General features: G+C 42.4%; 1 protein-coding gene across 1 annotated transcript in view; it reads left to right on the top strand.

The window, feature by feature from the left end:
• Window positions 1–23933, top strand: part of LOC119184742 (glutamate receptor ionotropic, kainate 2) — a 197196-nt gene that overhangs the window by 82184 nt on the left and 91079 nt on the right. The window contains exon 2 of the mRNA XM_075895843.1: window positions 21367–21525. Within this exon, the coding sequence (XP_075751958.1) occupies window positions 21367–21525 (159 nt within the window). The remainder of the gene's footprint in view (window positions 1–21366; window positions 21526–23933) is intronic.

The following is a 23933-nucleotide window of genomic DNA, read 5'->3' as shown; positions in this document are numbered from 1 at the left end:
CACCGGATCAGAAAATTATCTGAGTGATGATGAAATTGCAATAAAAGGCCTTCAGTGCGGTGTTACCGGTAACTAACACCAGTAACACAATCCCTCACAAAAGTAAGATTGCCCACCCTGGTGCATTATTTGGCCACAACCTTCCTTATGGATACACCTGTTAAATTTCGACCCTCGCTCTTCAGTGGCTGAAAAGCAACTTACCTTGGAGGCGCTCACATTTGCGACGCAGCAGAGGGTGCTGAGAATGACTAGGTCTAGACAGACCGTCATAGAAACTTGAATATGCCACCGTTTAACTCTAGAGCCTTAGCTAGTGAGACAAGGGTAGCTGCGCCATTCAAAGTGCTTGATGGTGCTACATAGGGTGCAATAGGGCACAGTGAGATTAAAAGCAGCAGGTCAGATGAGGCCTATACAATGCTACAGAATGGGCACGTTTGTTGCTGTCGTGGCTCGGATGACAAAAGAAACTTGTGGGGGGGGGGGGGGGTAACTTACCCACAGAAATATAGCTGGAAACACAAAAGAATACTATAGAACGAATAAAAGCGTAACACGTATCGTAATTAAACTCAATAAGAGATGCCAGATGAAGGTGGTACAGGCCGCATTGGCACCAACCTCTCCTTACATACATTTAATAAAGAATAAGGATGTACAGGCCTTTGTGTCTAAATCAAGCCATTATGACGTAATAGTTGAACGCTTCCATAAAGACGCAGAGTCTGCTATGAGTAACGTAATTATTGGCCCGATATCTTCATGCTCCAGTGCAAATATCGTCGAAAGACGATATTCTTGCGTCTGAAGAGAGTGAACGAAACGTTTTTTTTTTTTTTGATGATCTGCTCGAGAAAATCGGTGAATAGTATTCTGGAGGCGCTGCGTTAGAATGCCTCGAGCGTGCAGCGGAGGTGAACGAGCGCATCGAGGAACGTGAAACATCAGCGCCATCTGGCAGGTATCTTGAAAAACGATGTGCGCGGCGTCCGCGCCCTTCTCAGAGACAAGAAGGTGTAGGATGCAAGACGGCGGGTAGGCGCCACAACCGTGTCGTCTTGCCAAGCGTTGGAAACACTTGCCTTTTCGTGCATAGCGTTGCATTGACAGCTCAGCGTGATAAAAGCTACGGTCCCTAAAAGTACTTATGTATGTCTTATCTAGTATAAAACAACACACCACAGAATACTGACGTGTTGATATTGTGCCTCAAATATGTGCAATATTGGCTTTTTAATCAACAATCACACAAGTATGAACGCTGAAACTTGAGCAATAGTGGTGGCAGCTGCTGATTATGTTGCATTTTGGCCGTTTGTAAAATTGTTTCGGAGTACAAACAGACCAGTCTACCGACAGACAGACAGACCAAATTTCTTGCGTTGGAGGTACCCAAGAAAGACTATCGTCTTTAAATCACAGTGTGTTATACTGATTGGCGACTTCAATGCAAGTAGGGAAGAAGCAGGCTGTAGACTTTGCCGTAGAGAATAATAGCATCGGTACTGGAAATGCTTGAGAAAAGTTTTTGTTGATTTCGCGAAACGCAATAGTTTACTGATCTTTAATACCTTTTATCAAAAACGAGTGAACAGTAAGTAGACATGTCTGAGCCCTATGGTCGAAAGTAAGAACGGAATAGACTTTATACTGACTGCACACCCAGGCATCATGCAAAACGTGGAAGTAATTGGCAAGGTACGATGCAGTAACCATAGAATGGTTAGGTCTCGGATTCACCTAGACTTTAAGAAGGAACGGAAGAAACTGATACACAAGAAGCAAATGAATGAGCTGGCACTGATAGGGAAAGTATAGGAGTTCAGAATCTCACTTCAGAAAAGATACTTGGTTCTTATTGAAGAAACCTGCCTTAGCATTGGCAGAGTCGAGGATAATCCCACGAGTATCATCATGGTGTGTGCCGTGGAAATTGGAGATACGATGGTTAACAGGACACTAGCCAGCCTTCCCACGAGACGAAGAATCTCATTAAAAAATGTCAAAGAATGAAAGCCATAATCATAGGAGAAAAAATATAACTGGCAAAACTTTAGAAGTTGATTAATAAACGTAAGCTATTTCATATCAGAATGCATAATAAGGAGAGAATCGAACACGCTCTAAAAATGGAGAGAGCGTCAAAATGGGAAACAGAAAACTTCGGATAGGTAAAAACTAGATGTATGCACTAAGGGACAAGGAAGGCAAAGTAACGACCTTATACGAATAGGATAGGTAAAATAGTGAAGAAATTTTGCAGAGATCTGTACAGTAGCTGGGACAACAACAATAAAGTAAAATCTAGCAGCAACCCAGATGACATATTCGACCAGTAATGACAGAAGTGAGGAAAGCTTTGAAGGGAATGCAAGGAGTCAAAGCCTCTGGTGAGGACAAGATAACATCAGGTCTGCTTAAAGTTGGAGAACAGATTGTGTGAGAAAAACTAGCCAACCTGTTTACGATGTGTTTTTTGACGAAAATGTACAAGAATAATGGAAGAGTGCTACTACCTTAATGTATATTAAAAAGGAAAACAATGACTTGACATATTACAGGTCGATCAGCTTTCTTTCCGTCGTATGTAGGCTATTTATAAAGGTAATTGTTAACAGAATTGTGACAGCACTAGATTTAAAACAACTAAATGTGATTAGAATCGATTGACTTGAGAAGTTGAGTGATTTAGACAAACACACTTATCGTCCCAGTCAAATTTAACGTCTACCATCTACCCCAGAGATTACATAGCTGGTGACAATCTGCATTCTCAATTTGACTCAAATTCACAAATCACGCTGTAATATGGCTTTTAAAACACACCTCTAATTTTAACGAAGCAGGTTTGCAGAGGGCTCTCGCTAAAAGTTTTCACTCATCACCTCAGTGCCATCTGAGCGCCGGTGTTGCCGCTCAGAATGTAAACAAGCTCATGCCCCTGTGCAAGTGTATGAGTGTGTCTGCAGGAATGGCATCCTGCAGATACACTGCAGGATGCCATTTTGGCAGGATGCCATGCTCTATTTTAGTTGCTTTTATGTGAAGATCAAATCTCTTTGTCTCACTTGCGCAATTTTTCTCTACTCAAAGAACACAGAAATCGAATGCATCACTCGCTGCAGCTTCGCGTCGCTGTTCTATAGCTCTGCCATGTTAGACTTGTTGCCTGTGTTCATTCTATTGCCTGTGGCTACTAGCTAAGGGTCATCTTTGCTTATGATAGCCGTATATTCGACGATATAAAATTTTTATAGTTGTTTATTTAGCAAAGCGGCTTCCTGCCATTTCATTTAAAATAAATAAATTCACTTTTCTACAACTCAACATTTAATTCCTCTACTTTTACAATCACTATTTTCAGAATTAACGACTGTGAGATCGCGAACGAATGACATTGCTTTTTGTGTAGCACAACCACGGATCGAATGGGATTGGTTGCTTCGAATGACATTTGAATCTAACGACATGCAACCCTAATGTGACAGGTGTATAGCACTCATGCTTTAGAAACACATGCATCCTGTATACATGGTTCACAATGCAACATGTCACTTCACAGTAAGAATGCGAGGCACTAGTGTACACTACTATCAGGAGTCAGAGAGAAAGAGAGAAAGATGCAAGAAAAGACAGGGCCCACCCACTACAAAAGGCACCCCACGTTACAGTGCCTATTCCCTTAAGGCACGTCGGGGGTGCATAGCGATTCGGAGAAGGTTTTACGCAAATAAGTGCTAAGCATGCTACCCATTACACAGAATGCACCCATACGCAAAAACTTCAACGACTGAAGCCCCTTTCAACTTTCTTGATTACAATAAAGTAATACACGATTCCGAGTTCTGGAGTAACATCATACAATAAAAGGCATGCACCAGGTGGCTGAAGCTCGCACTGGCGACAGGCTATCGCTGTCATCTTCAACTCTTAAAGGGTAAGCATAAGAATCCTCTAAATTTGGCCGATGGTTGTGCGGCTCATGGAGATAAAATATGTCTTAAAGCTTTATAGGACAATGACCTTTAAAACGCTTGCTTCTCAATTCACGTTGTCTCCTGGCAGTGGTACTGAGTTCTGCGCAAGTGCACGCTTCGCAACCTACTAAAATTTTTAATTTAGCCTTTCAATTTTGTCGAAGCAACAATTTTTAAATTATCCAGTAGTCTTCGCCGACATATCCATGTCCAACGAAGCTTCCAGCACGTCGGGCGTATTAAAGTATTTACCACGGCCCCTACCGGTACCCTCGTCGTGCAACGTGCAAGAGTAGGTAGCGCGCATTCTAACTCGGGGTTCCCGATGCAGGCTATGCTAACGGTCGTTAGCCACTTCGGCAGTTTTTGTAATGGCGCCTTAGATTAGCAATAATTTATCATACGGCGCCTTGCACTAACTACCAATGGGCTATCTCGAAGCCCGTGAGTATCGCGTAACGCGAAAAACTATATATATATATATATATATATATATATATATATATATGTATATATATATATATATATATATATATATATATATATATATATATATGTATATATATATATATATATATATATATATATATATATATATATACACATGTATGCAAGAAAGAGACGACGAAACTTTCACGGAAGCGTCTTTACTAAACGTTTTCAGCTGGTGGACCAGCCTTCGTCAGAGGTCCACTAGCTGAAAACGTTTAGTAAGGACGCTTCCGTGAAGTTTTGTCGCCTATTTCTTGCATACAATACGTCGGGTTGAGCGTGAATGACGTTCAAACAGTCTGGTATATATATAATTATATATATATAAATATATATATATATAAATATATATATATTTATATATATATGTATGTATGTATATATATATATATATATATATATATATATATATATATATATATATATATATATATATATATATATATATATATATATATATATATATATATATATTTATATATATATATATATATTGATTTATATATATAAATATATATATATTTATAGTATTTTGCTGATGAACAGGCACGTACCTTTACTCTCGTAGGATTCCGTTACAAGTTTTTTTTAATGGAGTAATACCAATCGGCCCATTAGTCTATGTTTCTTAGGCACATTGCTTAATAAACGCCTACTTCATGATAAAAATATATTCCGAAAAGTAGGTCGTTGTGAGTTGCTTATATAACAAAATATTCACCCTGCCGATTTGCTGGTTTTATTTAGCAAGTTATATTGAGGGGGTTGCGTGACATCGGAAGAAGGGAGGATCACGCAAACAAGCCCCGCCGCGGTGGTCTAGTGGCTAAGGTACTCGGCTGCTGACCCGCAGGGCGCGGGTTCGAATCCCGGCTGCGGCGGCTGCAATTCCGATGGAGGCGGAATTGTTGTAGGCCCGTGTGCTCAGATTTCGGTGCACGTTAAAGAACCGCAGGTGGTCTAAATTCCCGAAGCCCTCCACTACGGCGTCTCTCATAATCATATAGTGGTTTTAGGACGTTAAACCCCACATATCAATCAGGATTACGCAAACAGACCCCGTAGCTATGGCATGGACGTCATCGCAACGTAGCGTGCTCTGCTTTTCTATGCAATTTACGCATACGGTCTAATGTGGCTGCGCACAATTACATTAGGTCACAAGCTACACAAGATACCTATAATTTGAAACCAGTCAGTCATGCTCGTCATACACTCTTGGTACGCCATGCCAATTTCGGTATGCTTCAAGTTAACGAAAGGGCTTCGAGAACAACGAGACATGTAAATCCTGCTGTTCATGACATGCATATTCATAATTTTTATGTTATAACGTATTATTTTGTTTGTCATTTTGTAAAGTTATGCCATAGAAATTCAGGCATACATCTCATTCATGAAACAGACAAGAGACTAAGTCGTAGGCGGCTAGATAGATAGATAGATAGATAGATAGATAGATAGATAGATAGATAGATAGATAGATAGATAGATAGATAGATAGATAGATAGATAGATAGATAGATAGATAGATAGATAGATAGATAGATAGACAGACAGAAACGCTCAAATTCGCGCAAGTTTTCTAAGAAACACATATTTAAAATATTTTTTAGGCCCTACTACGACGCTCGTAAAAAGCAAATATTTGCGGGTAAGTGAAAAAATGAATGAGATATCAATCTCTCTTTTCTCAATGCGTTTCGGCGCTTCTCCTTTTCAATCACCCTCGCCTGGATATTGTAAGAGGTGTTTTGTGCTAGCAGTGCGACTTAAATTTCACAGTACCTTAGCTTCTACCTGATAGTGCACAGATATGCACAAAGACTAACCACGACAGAGCATTTCAATGGTCTTAGCTTCAGTCAATTAACAACAGTCATTGTGGTTACATTTTCAATTATTTTTTTCATTTATATACTGGCGACGAGCTTCTCCTAATCTGGGGCACGCCTTCAACGCCTTGGGTCATTTAAGCCGGATCTTTCCTAATGGCTTCGTAATTAGCGCCACTTCCGTTATTTGGGGCGTTTTAATTTAATTGCAGTTTTTTAGATTCATACTTTTCAGAAAATTCACAATAGATGTGAGAAACTGAGAACGATTTATGTGATTTAGAAAATGCTAAAACATTTTGCGGTGCGTTTTTTTTAGAGTATAGGTGAATGCGTCCGAGTAGCGGTGTGATTACACCAGTGGGGCTGGGTTTACCTCTTTAATTAAGATTTATTTTGTTGATAAGAAATGCTTCAAGATCTTAAGTTACTTTTGATGCATCATTCCTTGGTTGATCTGGTTCGTGCGCCACGGGCTAATCTGGTCGTTCTACGGTGACCCTACCTACTTTAAAGTTCAGAAAAGCATTTGCGGTGTTAACTGTATTGCAGTTACCTGTATTGCGGTGTTACCTGTATTGCGGCGGGGTAAGTATACATACTTACCCCGCCGTAGTTCAATTATCTACATTACCTTGTCACGGTGAGACTAACTTTTCATCCTAAGGAATATTGACTTGGTGTGTGCACTACTATCAATAGGAGGGGGGAGGTTATGATTAGGGGGAAAGAAGCTGCATCCTTTGGAGAGCGCATCATACAGTTAAGGGCATTATGTGCTTTTAGAGGCGAAGCTCATTACGAGGTTTGTCGTGCATCTCTTGTATTTAGTAGCCACCTGTCGTTTTAGGGGTGAAACTTCTTAGAACGGCACCCGTTTGTCCCTCGTAGCCGTTGTAGTATGTAACAAGTATAATATTTTGATCTCTAAGGTGGTGCCGGTGAGAGATTTCTTCAGTGCGTTGTTGAACAATAAAAAATAGTGCTCAATGTACATGCCAATGGCTGCTAATGGGGAATGAGACAGGAGCATTTGGCTTTTAGTTAACGTGCACGCTGTGACCCCCATAAGCAGCCATTGGCATGTACATTGAGCACTATCTGTCAAGAAAAGATTGCTACGTTATACTCGCTGGGTGTAACCTCCTTAGGTTTAGAAAGGTTTAGCGAGCGTTGAGCCGCAGTGCCATAAATACAATGAACTAGTATATATCATGAATGAACTCGAGGTGGTTAAAGGTGGGATGTAGACCCGAAGCGCAAGCCGTAAGAAAGTGTGCGTGTGCCACCTCTCGTTTAGTCTTTGAAATGTCCTCTGGATGGCGGTGCTTCTACATGGGGAATATATGATGAAAAGATGCGAGAGGATGGTACTTGGAGTATTGAATAGATGGATGAACGGACACACAGACAGATGCATGGATGGACGCACGAACGGACTGAGGGGCGGATGCATGGACGAACGCAGGGACGGGAGGGTGGACGCATGGAAGGTCACACAGACGGACGCATGGACGGACGGAAGCAAAAACGAATGGACGGACAAATGCTTCGCCCCATTCTCTATCACTGACTTCGTGGATATGCTGCCAATTTTTTTTTGTCCTTGGAATGTTCGCTGCATGGGGATACTTGTATATCTTGAATATACATTATGTTTTGTCAGTTTGAAATTTTTTGTAGTCCTGATATTTATCTTAGCTAGAAAGCACATGCTGTATACACAAAATAATATTTGTCCTCGTGTTCTTTGCCGTAAGTTTGTGATAATGAATAATTATTGCTCATCAAGTTTTGTTTTCGCTAGGCAACTACAAGGATTTTACGCCAGCTCATTTGTAGAACTGCGTCCGCTCTTGCGAAAAAAAATTTTTCGGGGTCGCTTAAAATTGGCGTCGTACTCAAAATCGTTAACAACTTTTTCTAAACACACTATAACTGAACCTACTTCAGCGCAGAAGATCCCTACGGGACGGTTTTATGCTCTGCCTTAGTTGAGTACGTAGTTTTCTAAATCTTGAACCACTTTTTCTAAGCACACTATGCCACGGCCTAATAAGGTCTGAGGCCCACGGGACGGCTTTATGCACACCCATAGTAGAGCACCTCGTGCTCTGAATTTCTAACTTTTCCTAAACACCAAATAGTATATAAATCGTAACCACTTTTAGGGGTGAAGCTCCTTAAGCCGTGGGTCATGCGTCCCTAATGCATGTAGTAGTAGTAGGTAAACACCTCTCGTTTAGTCCTTCGAATGTCCGCTGAATGGCGGTACTTGTACATGGACCCATCCCATGTTTGTAAACACTGGTAGGACGATGTCGATATTATGGGCAAAATTATTGCGACGTACGCACGTAACTTCCGCCATAAGCGCTGAGGGCGGCGATGTGCGCCAAACAAAACGACGTTGTGAGACGCCATAAGCGTTGTGAAAGACATAAGCGTTGAGGGCTGCGATGTGCGCGAACAAACAAAACTAAGTTGCAAGACGTGACTCACATCCAACCGAGAACACCAGATGCAACTGAGAACACCAGACGCACCATTGGAAACCCAGCAGAAACTACGGTGGGCAGAGCGTCTTTTGCCTACCAAGACAGCGCCACCGCTTTTTTGTGACGTAAGTCTGGTGGAATTTGTCAATACTGAAAAGTTGCGAGATGGCGGTACTTGAAGTGTTCACTAGATGGACGGACAAACGGACGGACACGCAAACAGACAGACAGACAGACAGACAGACAGACAGACAGACAGACAGACAGACAGACAGACAGACAGACAGACAGACAGATGGGCGAATAGACAGATTGAAGGAGCCAGTGGATGATTCACGGTTTGCCGATAAAACCGAAGCTTCGCCCCGCTCATCATCATTCACTACGTGAATATGCTGTTATTTTTTTTTAACGCGAAGCATTTCTTAGCGAGCTTCGGCGACTTTGAGCGTATATATGTATCTATCTAGCCACCTACGACTTTTAGATTTTCTGTGCCTTTCGTTAATGCTATCAATGCCACATTTGGTATGGCATAACATGACTGTACGACGAGCATAACTGACTAGTTATAACATGACTATCATGAAATTTATGTCATGAGTGTCATGATTTATATTTCAAGGTCTTGCTCCTCTTGCTTTGGTTTCGTTCACATGACATGTTGCAAAATTGGCGTGGTATGACATCACTGCTTGGCGAACACAAGTGGCAGACCATAATGTGTAAACAATGACATGCATGTCATGTAAGTCATGATTCTTCACTACGCGCCACGCTCTAGGTACGGTCGCAGTCGTTTCGCTAGCTACACATATACCAAATTTGGTGTTACGGGACGTGAATGGATGACGAAGGTATGTGACTGGTTCAAACACGACAATCATGAGACGCGTGTCATGTAACAACATGAATACATGCCAATCTCATGATGTGCTGGCGGTAATTTCGCTAGCTTAACAAACACGAAATTTTGTATTACGGGACGTGAATGGATGATGAAGGTATGTGACTGTTGCAAACATTACAACCATGTGATGCGTGTCATGCAATATCATGACTACCTGCCACACTCATGATGCGCTCGCGGCCGTTTCGCTAGCTTCATATATACCAAATTCAGTATTACGTTGCGCGAATGGATGACATATGTAAATGACACGTCCAGACACGAGAATCATCACATGCGTGTTATGTAACAACAAGACGACATGCCACACTCATGATGCGCTCGTGACCGTTTCGCGAGGTTCGCATACGAAAAATTGGGTATTACGTCACGTGAATGGATGGTGAAGGTATTTTATCGGTGCAAACATGGTAATCATGAGATGCGTATCATGTAAGAACATGACTACGTGCCACATTCAAGGCGCCAAAACACTTCCACTTGTCCCGGCGCGCGTCGCAACGCATGCACGCAACGCACATTGCGGTTTTCCCAGCTGGCGAATCGTAGCAGAGTTCCTTGCAGTGTTCTTGCTTGTATCGCACCGTATTGGGTACAATAAATTCGTGGGCATTTAAAGAAGAAAGTAAGGCGCCTCATTTCTTTTTACCTATTCACAACATCTAGGTACCACATGGCACCACTGAGCAGTGGCGGCTAGAAGCTCTGAGATCATAGAAGCTTTGAACCTGCTTCAAACAGCAGACGCTGCTGCCTCTTTTCACAGATTTGTGGTTGTTTTTTGACGTTGTGAAAGGTCTCGATATTACCGCGACGCTTTGGGTTTCTCAAGTTAAATAGAAAGTTGAAAAAAAAAACAAGCCGACTGATTTCACTGTGATCCACGAAGCCTACAGTCTATATACAACGGGAGGAAACTTAGGCATCCCGTTCAAATTAGTACCCCGAAAAGCCATCAAGGGTTAAAGGGTTAAATTTAGCCAGCCAACAACTAAGGCCCGTGAATGTATGCAGCACCCATTTTCTGCACGAGTACAGCAACTTCCAGGTTTGCAGTTTTCCCGCTTATATTGTCTGCTAATAAGATACAATTTTGCGCATATTTATGCTTTCATTTACTTATTATTGTATGTTTGCGTTCCCCTACTTTCTCAAAAACATAAATACAAAAGCCACGGAAGTACAAAGAATTGCGGTCTTCGTCAAAAGTTTACTTTCCGGTATCGTCTCTTTCGGGGTGATCATCTCAACGACCATTTCATGTTGAATGTATAGCTGTGCCAACAGACGACATGCCACACTCATGATGCCGATAAAACCGAAGCTTCGCCCCCCTCTCATCATCATTCACTACGTGAATATGCTGTTATTTTTTTTTAACCATGTGGTCGTGAAAGTTGCCAATAGGCGACACGGTGAAGTGCCTATAAGCCGAACAAGTGGCGTTGCGGTGCCAACGTGATGATTGTGGGAGCGCGTTCGCAAGGCCCAAGGCCCGCTTTGTGTGCAAGTTTCCTCGGCAGAACATTGGCTTAGGTTTCGACGTCTGTATCCACCTGTGCTTCGTGAGCAACCACTGTGACTTAGACATGGCGAAGTGCATTTTACCGTTCACTACACTCCTCCATGACCAAGATAAGACGAGGCACAAGTTGCAGCATGGGAAATGAACACTGTGGTAAACCCAACCCAAACGTGCGTCTAAACACATCAAGAAGCACGGACATAAAACAAATAATTGCGAAAGCTTCAGTGCCACGTCGGCTTGAATCCACTGCTAAACATTAGGGCGCACGTTTCAGCTTTCGCTAATTAACCATTAATACGGATTGCTTGGGCGGTGATTTTTTTTATTTTGCGCATTATTGGTTACAGTTACTGGTCGCGGTGGCAGCGACGGTGTGGTAGCGGCAGTACTGAACAACTAGTGTATATGGCCGTTGTGACCTGATAGCAGCTTTCTCTTTAAAACACTGTTGATTCGTCTGTGATAAAGCATTGCAAAAGTCTTTGAACAAGTAGTTGTATGTGCCCTCTATATAGCTGTGAAAGAGCTTACACCTTGTATTGTGTTGGTAGGTAGATATAGAATCGCTTGACGTAGATGCACTATCGTTGACGCTCGGTAGTATTTCTGTTCTTGATCACTAGCATTCATGATAAATTATTAAGCAAATCATTCCGGTACCTGTAATAGTTAACAGTCAGAGAGTATACCGAAAAATCAGGGTGACAGCCAGAGAAGCGTTGCTGATTGGACATCAAAATGGGGCTTAGGTCTTCATCCCGCAGGGATGTTAAACAATGTGGCTGCACTTGAAAAAAGTATCACGCACGTTCTGTTAGAAGCTCGGCGAGTTTTGTGGCTGGTGGTTGTTCCATCAGAGAAGCCGCTCTTTGAAGGTCGCTTGACGATCGGGCCACTGTCTGTGGACGTCCCATACCGTCTTTCAACATTTACTTGTCTCCCACTGTCCGTTATTCCCTCGTTATCTGCTCCCTTGTTAACTTTTCTCTTCAATTCCTCTTTTTAATACCACAACCCTATGTCGTGTGCCCTCTGTAGCACGGCCGCGATTTATGTCTGAGCGCGTTTTGGGGGGAACGCGGTTTTAATGCCAAGTTTCTTCCTCTGTGCAGCTGGCGAGTGAGTAGCTCGTTGCACAGCGATTTTCGGTGAGGATGAACGCTGTGAGCAAAGGCAACGCTTGGCCTAACGTTGTCTCCTCGCAGTGTGCTGATGCGTTTGCAAAAATCGGCTTTGCCTACCAGAAACGCGCCGAATGCGACGGACGCGATGCAATGATGCATGGCAAGAGGTTGTCATGGAGGCCATGGTAATAATGGATTGCTTCACTTGATTGCTATAAGGGGGCAACAAGTACGCACCGACCTAGAGCATCGAGAAAGGAACATGCATAAAAAGGGCGCGTTTGTACAGACTCTTAAAGTGTTTCACCATGGCACACTGGATCGTGCGCCGGGCAACTACTATCATGAACACAGAGGTCGTGCGTTCTACACCTATTTGCCAAATTTTTTTCTGAGCCAATTCGTCCTGTGCATTTTCAGACGTCACTTTCGTGACAGAAATACGTCACCGCTGTCTTGAGAACCATGGCGTAAAACACTTTTGTGTTAAAAAGAACACATATTAGTGACTGAAATATTGCTACTAACTGAGGACTAGACGTATCCACTTCATTTTAATTCTATAGGCACCGCAATTCACAGTGTTACAAATTCTTTATTTACCCCTTATCGAGTTTTCTCCTGCTATGGTGACTTCATTTGAATTTACAAATTCAGTTTACAAAAAAAAACTGATTATGAGTAACCACAGGGCACATTGCTTTATAGTAGAAGCAGAGGATCACGTACTCTCACTACTCAAGTTTATTGACTATCATAGACAAAGGAAGCCTCCGTGCGGCCTAATTCTTCTATAATTCGGATCTATGCAATCTTACATTAGGATGCATGTTTGAATTTTTGGTAGATGTATGCCTGGGACGTAGCGAGGCACGTCCCGATGTGAAAAACTTCGCATGCTTCTATAACGTGCAATTGCCGAACGCCGGACACCACATAGCGAAAACAGGAAACACAGGCTGACAGTACACTAAAGGTACAAGTTAGGCACAAGGCTGGTGAGCTATACGGGGAAAGATAAATGCTCATTTTAAAACCATCGATGCCGTATTAGCGTCATACTGCATAGCAGATTAAAAAAGAAAAACCAGGAAACTGAGTTTGAACGACTAACGTATTTCCATAACTAGTTGAATATTATCAAACCTAAAACGCAAAGTGAAATTTTCGGGTAGTAGTATTGTAGATTGCTCACTTTTGAGTATGTTTTGAAGTCATTCAAGCAGGAACAGAAGCTGAAAACACTAAACCAGACGAACAACAGTGGATATGTGACATATCCACCAGGTATAGGAAAATGACAGGAACAATTTTTTTTTCTTTTTTTAACGTCTGCATGAAGAATATGTAGTACTAAAAGACTGTAAGGGCCTTAAGAGGATATTGACTTTTAGTATTCCATGCATTTGCCAAGAATGTGAAGGCCGCAGAATGCGTCCGTCTCGTGCTTGGCCCTGAAATTACAAAGACTAGTGGAGAAGCAGGACGAAAAACGAAACACGCTTGTCGGCAGGAGGCAGGCAGGATGACAGAAACTGCAGCAACCAGCTTGTGAGCGGTCGTTCTGATGGGCCTGGGCGATAAAATCGCTTTATCTTTTTAAGTCCATCTTCACAGTGTGCCTTGTTTGTTCATGTTTTTTTCTCCTCGCGCCTCTGCCTGCTCCGCGGAGAAAATTGCACGGAGAGGAGAAGCGACTGGGTTGTCTACGTTTTAGAGTCTCGTTCGTTTCGCGCTTAGCTTTTTTCATGCGAGTTTGGCGGGTTCTCGCTTTGGCCCAGATGCGAAGAAATGCCGCAGTGTTTCTGAGCACAAGCGCATGGTCGGCATAGTTACATGCAGTGAAACTGGGAGCAAGTGCTTTTTACATCAGGCATTCTTCAGTTCCTGAGCATAAAAAAACGTACTATTTCGACAATAAACGGTGGCAATCTGTATTTATATACTGTTTTCAAAATTATAAAATCTAAAGAAACTCTTTGTTGCACAATTGTAAAAGATATAAATAGAAGTGTGTGAAATAGCTAAATTTATATGAACAAACACTTCATGATAAGCATAATGCATCCTAATTACAAATATTGACGCAATACACCAATAATTGATTGATTGATTGATTGATTGATTGATTGATTGATTGATTATTATGTGGGGTTTAACGTCCAAAATTTATCATATGGATAGGGGAGACGCCATAGTGGAGGGTTCATAAATTTTGACCATCTGGGTTTCTTTAACGCGCACCCAATTCTGAGCACATGGGCCTACAGCATTTTCGCCGCCATTGAAAATTCAGCTGCAGCAACCCGGTTTCAATCCCGCGACCCGCGGGTCAGCAGCCGAGTGCCTTGGCTACTAGAACACTGTGGCGGGGCACGTACAATATATGTTATGATTACACGTTTAATGGCATACGTAGTGCTAATGCGACACACGAAGCTTTAGGAATGTGCGTAGATGTTGCGTGTCTGTATTCTAGGAGCTTTTTTTTCCTTTTTGCAATAAAACATTCAAAGGTACCAAACACAGTCAAAAACACTTCTTGGACAAAACTTTACCTTCTCAAAGAACGTGAGTAATGTTTTTTATTTTGTTTTTTTGCTGCAAAGGGACCCTTCAGATTATGCAAAAGGCACCAAGGGGAATACAGGCTCGCATAAATGTCTTGATCTAATATAATCGCATTGACTACTCTTTCCTTTTGTCCAGGTCAACCGCAATGGTATAGTGGTTATGGGGCTCTGCTGTTGACCCCGCAAGATGCACGTATGGTCCCAGCCATGGCGGTTGCAATTGAATGAAGGACCATTGTGAGATGCGCATGTACTGAGTGATGTGACTGCACGGTAAAGAACATCAGGCAGTCAAAACATCCGAAGCACTCCACTAGATAGTCTCTCATAATCGAATGGTGACTTTAGGACATGAAACCACAGATATTATATTTCAATATTTTTTTCTCCGTCAGGTCTTAGAAATGGCAGAGGAAGAAACAGAAACTAAACATGGGAAGCTTAACCAGAGGAAGACTCCGCTTTGCTGCCGCCTACTTGGGAAAGAAAATGGGGGTGTAAGAAAACGAAAGAAAAAAAAACGATAGTTTGTTTGCGTAATCTGAAAAAGAAAATGTTTGACTGCAGCATCGCCTTAGTACTTATAGCAACGTCGTCTGAGAAGAGTCACCGTTTCTCGCGGCAGTTCGAGCCCAGATTTACACAGCAACAAATCTAGTACGATACACAAAATTTCGCAAATGCTGAGCCCTTCGGAAAAGAGAAAAACAAGGGGCAAGCGAACTGAAACGTCGTTTTGCCTCTATCAACGCGTGGGCGAGACAACTTTAGCAGAACCGAGTGAACTCGGTTGCGGAAAACAAAGCGTTGACCCAGTGCGAGCCGACAAGGCGGATTGTAGGTCGAAAAGAGTAAGGGGCGCGGAGGGTAAGAGATGAGAGGGAGAAGGAGATAGGTATTGGCGATGGTGAAGAATGTAGTCTCGATTGCGAAGTTTTCGGAAACCCGCAACTGAGAGGCATTCGGCGCTTCTTGAATCGGCAAGGTGAACGTAAAAGTGGCGTAAAGAGAGAAAAGACCTTCGACGGAAATCAAATCAGGCATCGTCGCCCTTGCGTCTGCTCGGATGAAGATGAAAATCTGTGTCATTTGTTTGAGAGGCGCAAGCCTTCGTGTTTTTTATCTGTGTTTATTTAATTTTTCTGTGTAAAAGAGTCAGGCAGAAGTGGAAAGAGGATCAATAAAAAAACTTTCGTAAAGCAAGAACATGAATGCACAGGTAAGGTCGAAAAGGCACGGCTAGAAAAAAAAAAATGGTTTACCTACATTCGTAAAAATGTTCTGTGCCATTTTAAGTTATTTGGGAAGATTACAGAGAGGCAAAAAAAACAATAAATCTGGACAGCGTTGGAGTCTGCTGAGTGGTGTAATAAAACTTAATTTTCGTGGCCCATTAACATACCTCTAGTGTTTTGCTGCATTTGTGACACTGTACCTTGTGAGAAAAAAGCTCATGAATCGTAAAACAGCTGATAGTGGTAAGCAAGTTCACTTTCTAGAATATAATTCGTGTTTATCTTATCTGCCCTGTTGATTTTTTTGTCGTGACATGGAGTGCTTGATTGTCTATACGTGAATCACTTTAAGGGATTCACTAAGAGTGGCCAAAACGCCCACGTTGCTTTCGGAGCATAAAAATATCACATTGGATCGCGGCATTTTTGCACCGCATTTTTTTCTTCTGCGCTTTATGGGTACTCAGGTACCAAAAATAACTATGACTTTTTAACAGTTACTTTCTTAGGTAGAATCGCGATTAAATCAACATTAGCGCCACACGTCAAGCTATGAACTTCTGGGAGGAACCTAAACTACCCTACTTTTTGGCTTGTTGATTCTGCATGACCTACATGCCAAAAAGGTTATATTGTCACGTAGAAGTTAACGGTGCAGAAATAAAAAGAAACTGTCTTTCGGGATTATCTGTCGCTTTCTGTAGAATTTTTTCATTGCATAAATCGGCCTCTGGAGACCGGCAAACGCATGATTACAACAAAGAGAAGAGAATCCACGCATTTTCTACAAATAATGAAGTTGGAGGTCAGCAGGTTTCACAGTGCGAATGTAAACATAGACAAAATGCGCTCGCACTTTATTCATGTATCAAGGTACGATCAATGTTTTCTTGTTGTCACCAAGTTTCTGATTGGGTAAATGTAAAGCATCCTCACCGTGTGACTTACTCCACTGAATACAATATTAATGCTTCTAAATGTTTTAGTGCAACGCAATAAGGCTAACTCTTTCTAAGTTTGGCCAAAGTAACTCCCAACTAACAGATGGATATGACGCATGCAAACCTGACAGCTTCTGTGGAAAAGTAATTATCTACTTCTTTGTTGTCCCGAAATATAAACGGCAAGAGACCCTAACTAATATGTCTATCTAAACAACTATCTATGCATGAACATTTTCACTGTCTATAAAACCATAATTAACGGTAGCAACATTTTTTCCCTCTCCTCTTCCAACCTACAATACATGCAAGGACATGTCACCATTTTCATTCTTAGATAGTCTGAATGTGTTGAAATAAGATAAACTTTTGTATTATTCTCCGGAGTTAGAATATGTCTAGTCAAGGTGGAAGTTTGGTCTAGATCCTATTCTATATTTATTTGTATGTCTTCTATGTAAAGTCTCTGCTAAAGCTTATTATCATGCAGTGTGAGTGCTTGTTTTCTGACCAGCCATACTTTTTTTCCGGGTTTGTATCAGCACCCCTTGTTCTTAGGACATGATATGCCTTCATATATCTTGACCATAGGTGTCTGCTTTTTTTCTCCCGCTAACGTCATTATACTTACTGTGTTGTCGAAACAACAACGTCGAAGTTGAATCTCTGGAGTACACTCTGTCTTTGAAAACAACCACAAACGATGATTCGACTCAGCGGCACTCAAGAATGACGGATGGTCTCCTGGGTGCATTTTGTCGCGGCCGCCGCCATCTTTTGTGGACAGGCGCGGTCTTGCAAATGGCGGAGCTGATGAAGAAGTACAGCGAGAAAGTAAAAGGCAAACGCGGGATAAGAAGGGCAGCGTCAAACTCTGTGGTCGTATGGCGTTACCCAAAATGGCAGAAACTTGAAGATGGCAGAGACAAATGGCAAAACACAAAAGAAAAAACTAAAGAATGCAGGTCTTAAGTGAAGAAAAAGAGATATTGAAGACAGTACAATGACAGTTAGAAAAAGTGTGTCCCTAAGGACGAATCTGGTGGCATCATGTTGTTTTGTAATGGTGGATAAACACTAAAATGTGAGAGGGTAATCCCCAAAGTATGTGTGCATATTTCACTGTGCGTGTCTATGTGAACCTACATATGCCGCGTCTTTTATGTGCACTACCAGAAAGCCGACTGAAGACGCAAAAACGAGCAGAAAAAGATGTGTGCAGGGGTAATCACAATTAAACACATCAGAAGTGGGGAGGAATGACTCGGCTCTGTTTCAGTAAATCTTGTGTTCTGCGGCAAAAGTAGGCTAATGTTCGAAACATGCGACTTTCTCGTCGTCCATGGCAGACAAGAAAATGTTCATTTATAATGCTGTCGACCCCTGTTCTCTTTTCGCTTTAAGAGTGAAGCTGTGAGCCCAATCATGAAAAATGGCTGTTGTATGGGGAAAGCCTCACCGCGTCGTTGCCATAACATTCGCCACCACTGTGCACCACCTTTGCCGTGCTTCAAGCTCGTGACGTCACTCGAAGACGAGCATTCAACACTCCACGGCGCCTTCAAGCCGATGGAGGAGCCGCCTCACCAGTTCACGGTGACAGCTGGTGTGTCACCGTACCAAACCACGTAGTGACAGTGCAGATTCAGCGCCAAATTTAAAATTGGTGTCACTGAGCAGTGATTTCCGTCAAAAAGAGCTCCATAACTTAACTTACAAGTCGCATTCTTGTCTATGGAATCGCCCTAAAGTTGCCGTGCCTCGTCTTACCGAGGCTGTTCTGGCAATGAACCGCCCGAGAAAGATCAGTACAATGGAGTGAGAGGCTGCTCGTAGCGAGCCTCAACGTGTTGACACTCGAGAATGTACTCGTCAACAACAAGAGGATCGTGGCCAACGGAGCAGTGGCGGAAAGATGACGATGGGTAGACGCTGACTATGCTCGGCGAGAGATCAAGCGGGATGCGTTGAAGAAACAAGCAATGAGGAGTCAAAGCAGAGTCAGTTCATGAGAGCACCGATGGAGCCAAAGCCAGACTTGCTCATGAGTTTGCGGCGCTCAAGTTTAGATACTTTTGTGAGGTATCCGATAGGCTTTGGTTCAACATGCATTTACATTCAATCATCTCTGTGCGTTAAACGAACAGCGCGTCAGTGTGTTTCGAGTTTGACGAGAAATGTTGTAATAAGTGATCTTGTACGGTGAACTGAAGTTGTGCAGGACTTGCCGGGACACAGCTGTGTATGGTTCAATTCTTTAATTTAGCGTCGCCAATGGCTTTGTGTATCCGCTGAAGCCGGTAACACCTATACGACCCAACAAGGTTGCACAGAGAACGATGTCGCCCTGAATACCTTTCATGAACATTGGACTTCTCACGCATGGCAATAGATATTATGGGATATGGGGACAAGCTACGAACGTGTTAATTGTAGCGTAAGAAACACTGAAGTTCCTGGTACAAGCGATGGCGTACCTGTAATTTACTACGCCAAATCTTGCACAAAATACTAGAGTCTTTTTTTTCCGTCCTCCATTGATACCACTCCTCTATTCCACCACTTGCTGTACCATACAATACAAAACTACGCTATGCGAACTCTTCCCCTAGTACTTTCCGCCTTTCCAATCTTCGCATCACTCCTCCTCAGCCTAACGTCCCTCTCTGACCTCACGCTGCGCTATATTACGCATGGATATGTTATGCTCTACCCTCCCCAACCCCTCACCTACGCTTCTTTTCCAACCTTCTCTCGTATCTTCTATGTTTCGTCCTCCTAGGTACCAAGACGGACAAGTGCGACTTCGCCCAAATATGTGTACAATTATACATGATATTTCCTGCGTGACGCCATACTTTGCTAGGCCGTGCTTTACCTTCTTTCCTTCCAGTTCGTCTCCCACTTACCTTCCCTTCCATTTCCCGCAAGCTTATTGTATCATACCATGCATGCCTGCGAATACGCGGTTTTTCTTGTGGGATAGTATTCATAGCTATGTTATAGTTTCATTAAACCATCTTTAATTTCATCCTTCTCATCCTCATTTACTTCCCCTCTCCCCAAAACCTGCAAATTTCAACGCATGGCTGTGCTATTTTATACCCTTGTCTTCCACATTTCCTCCACCTCACACGAATTTTACTTTTTCTTTGTTGTGCTTTACGAGAGTGGCTATACTATACGTCACAATCCCAATGCTGTTTCACCCTCTTTCTGACGTTGCTTCTCCCTACGTTTACTTTACCTTTTCTTCTATTGTCCACTCTTTGATGTACCTCGATAAACATTGTTGTTATATTCACTGTAGTTCCTGTCTTAAACCTTGCGTACGTATTCTGTGCTTTACCCTTTTTGTTCTTTGTGAGATCACTCCTCCTCATCCTCACTTCTAGTTCCCGCTTCCACGCCTATAGATTACAAAGCATGGTTATTCTATACACGGCTGTGCATCACTGTAATATAATGATTACTTGATTTTTTGTGCTGTCGAAATACTGTCTAATTACAGAGCAGAATTAGGATGAGCCGTTAGAATTGGAGGTTTTGTAACAGCATGTTGTCATAAACATTTTCGCCCAGTTCTTCTGCAGCTGTTCAATATTCTTTCAAAAATTATGAGCTGAAAAAGTGTATACACTGGGAGCACCACAATATACGAAGCACGGTTCATTATATCAGACGAACACTTACGTCAAGGACAGACATCTCTATTCTTGAAAATTGTCTCATGTCAAGTGTAGTATAAAAATTACCAACTGTGAGTTTATAACATAGTGAACAACAAGCTCCTCACACAATGAGAGAAATGAAGTAGTTGATGGCAAATAAAGCCATCGCGTTCAAATGTATAGTTTGGCAGCTGAACTAGTACCACCCATTTTCCACTCATACCGTCAATTTTATACCCATTGTATGAAGAAATAATTGTTTACGTCAAACATTCTGCATGCGTTGAAACAGCCCTTTCACAATATGTGCCTCACTTCTTGGTTCTTTTGCTATTCACGCTTTCATTCGAACTCCGACTACACCCAGCCACAATTTTGAATACGCAAACGCCTGTACAAAACCTCATCTTACAGTAATAACAGCCCACAGGTGGCGCATCATAGCCTCAAGCAAGGAAGAACGCGGATTTGTGTGGGTTCCACCAGAAATATGAACTCTGAATGCGGCAGTGCTTAGAATTCTTTCCTCTGGGTCATCATCTCCCTGGCAATAATTTGCGGATGTATTTTTTTTTGCAGGAGCCATTTTCGAGGACGGGGAGCGTGACTCCGAAAGTGCGTTCCGCAGCGCAGTCGATCTTGTCAACAACGACCCTGCGCATTCCCTCACCAGGTTCAGACTTGCTGGAGTCATCCAGAGGATACCGTCCCATGATGCCTTTCACGCTCGGAAAGCAGGTATGCACTACTGTTAAATTTCTTGTTGTAATTGTTCTTAGCTGCATGACCTCAAATTAAAAAGACGTCACATCGGAGAAATACGTTTTATCTTCCGAATTTTCACAAACATAACAGACTTGCTTGCATTGCGCATCTTCACGTTCTTGATTTCGTATTACTGCCCCGCCGCGGTGGTCTAGTGGCTAAGGTACTCGGCTGCTGACCCGCAGGTCGCGGGATCATATCCCGGCTGCGGCGGCTGCATTTACAATGGAGGCGGAAATATTGTAGGCACGTGTGCTCATACTTGGGCGCACGTTAAAGAACCCCAGGTAGTCGAAATTTCCGGAGCCCTCCACTATGGCGTCTCTCATATTCATATGGTTGTTTTGGGACATTAAACCCGACATATCAATCAATTGATTCGTATTACTAACAATGTTTTTGCCACTAAAGTAGTGAAATGGGATCTTTTTACACAAGTAAAGTAATTATTGAAGCGTCTAGAGTATACGTGTGTTTGCTTTATGTCCTCATTTGAATTGATTATAAGTGAAAAATGCGCGATCGACGAGCTTTATTACTTGTACCGTTTGCCTCGTCTGAGAGTGCTCGATTTCAGGGCCATAATAGTTTTTCAGCCTGAATGTTATATTCGATCAGTTGTTTTATACTGCCCAGCAAAAAAAACACAAGGTAATAAATATTATCATCATCAGCATGACTACGTCCACTGCAGGACAAAGGCTTCTCTTGTGTTCCGCCAGTTAACTCGGTCTTGTGCTTGCTGCTGCCAATCTATACCCGCAAACTTCTTAATCTCATCTGCCCAGCTCACCTTCTGCCTCCCCTCAACCCGCTCGCCTTCTCTGGGAATCCAGTTAGTTACCCTTAATGATCAGCGGTTATCCTGTCTACGCGCTACATGCCCGGCTCATATCCATTTCTTCTTTTTGATTTCAACTATGATATCCTCAACCCCCGTTTGTTCCCTAATCAACTCTGCTCCCATCTTGTCTCTTAAGGTTACACCTACCAATTTTCTTTCCATTGCTCACTGCGTCATGCTCAATTTATACTGAACCCTCTTTGTAAGCCTCCAGGTTTCTGCTCCATAGCTAAGTATCGGAAAGATAGAGCTGTTATATACCTTTCGATAGTGGCAATCTATCTGTCATAATTTGAAAGTTCTTGCCCAATGTCCCACACCGCATTCTTTTATTTTAGTTACTTCAATATTGTGGTTCGGCTACGGGGTTATTACCTGGCCTAAGTAGACATAGTCTTTTACAACTTTAAGTGCACTATTACCTGTCTTGAAGCGCTGCTCTCTTCCGAAGGTCGTTGTTCAATACTTTCGTTTTCTGTAGATTAATTTTAAGAGCCACCTTTCTGCTCTCTATGTCCAACTCCGTAATCATGAGTTGCAATTCGTCCCCTGAGTTACTCAACAATGTAATGTCATTGGAGAAGCGCAGGTTACTAAGGTGCTCTTCATAAATTTTTACCCCTAACTGTTCCCATTCTAGGCCTCTGAAAACCTTCTGTAAGCAAGCGGTAAATAGTATTGTGGGGATTGTGTCCCCCTGCCTTACACCCTTCTTGATTGGTATTCTTTGGCTTTCATTACGAAGCACTATGGTAGCAGTTGATCCTCAGTATATTTCTTCCAGGATGTCTATATACGCTTCATCGACGACTTGATTCCGCAGTTTCTGCATGACTGTTGATATTTCGACTGAATAAAACGCCTTCTCGTAATCAATGAAGGCTATGTATAGAGGTTGGCTGTATTCTGAGTATTTTTCTACTACCTGACTGATAGTAATAATGTGATTGATTGTTGAGCAGCCTGTTCGAAATCCTGCTTGTTCCTCTGGTTGATTGAATTCTAATATTTTCTTTATTCTGTTAGCAATTATCTTTGTAAATAGCTTGTGTACTACGGAGAGCAAGCTGATCGGCCTGTAATTCTTGAAATCCTTGTCATCTCCTTTCTTGCGTATTAAGATAAAAATAGCATTCTTCCAAGACTCTGGTACTCTTCCTGTCAGGAGACACCTCGTAAACAAGGTGGCTAGTTTTTTTAACACAATCTGTCCTCCATCTTTCTTTCAGCAGATCTGATGTTACCTGATACTCACCAGCAACTTTGCCTCTTTGCATGCTCTCCAAAGCTTTTGTGACTTCTTCTAATATTACTGGTCATGAGCCTGAGTATCACGGCCCTCATGGCCCTCATTGCCCTCACGGCCCTCTGTTCTTAGCAGCTGCAAAGCAACTAACCATGACGACGGTCAGATCTGCAACGCAGCAGAGGGTGCTAAGAATCTCTGTGTCCGGACAGGCCGCCATTGGAACCTGAACATGGCAACATTTAACGCTGGAACCTTATCTAGTGAAGCAAGTCTAGCTGAACTATTCGA

Source organism: Rhipicephalus microplus, chromosome 5, assembly GCF_043290135.1.
Source record: "Rhipicephalus microplus isolate Deutch F79 chromosome 5, USDA_Rmic, whole genome shotgun sequence".
NCBI classification, from domain to species: Eukaryota; Metazoa; Arthropoda; class Arachnida; order Ixodida; family Ixodidae; genus Rhipicephalus; species Rhipicephalus microplus.
Note: the sequence above shows the minus strand (reverse complement) of the source record. Positions and strands in the feature narration are given on the sequence as shown.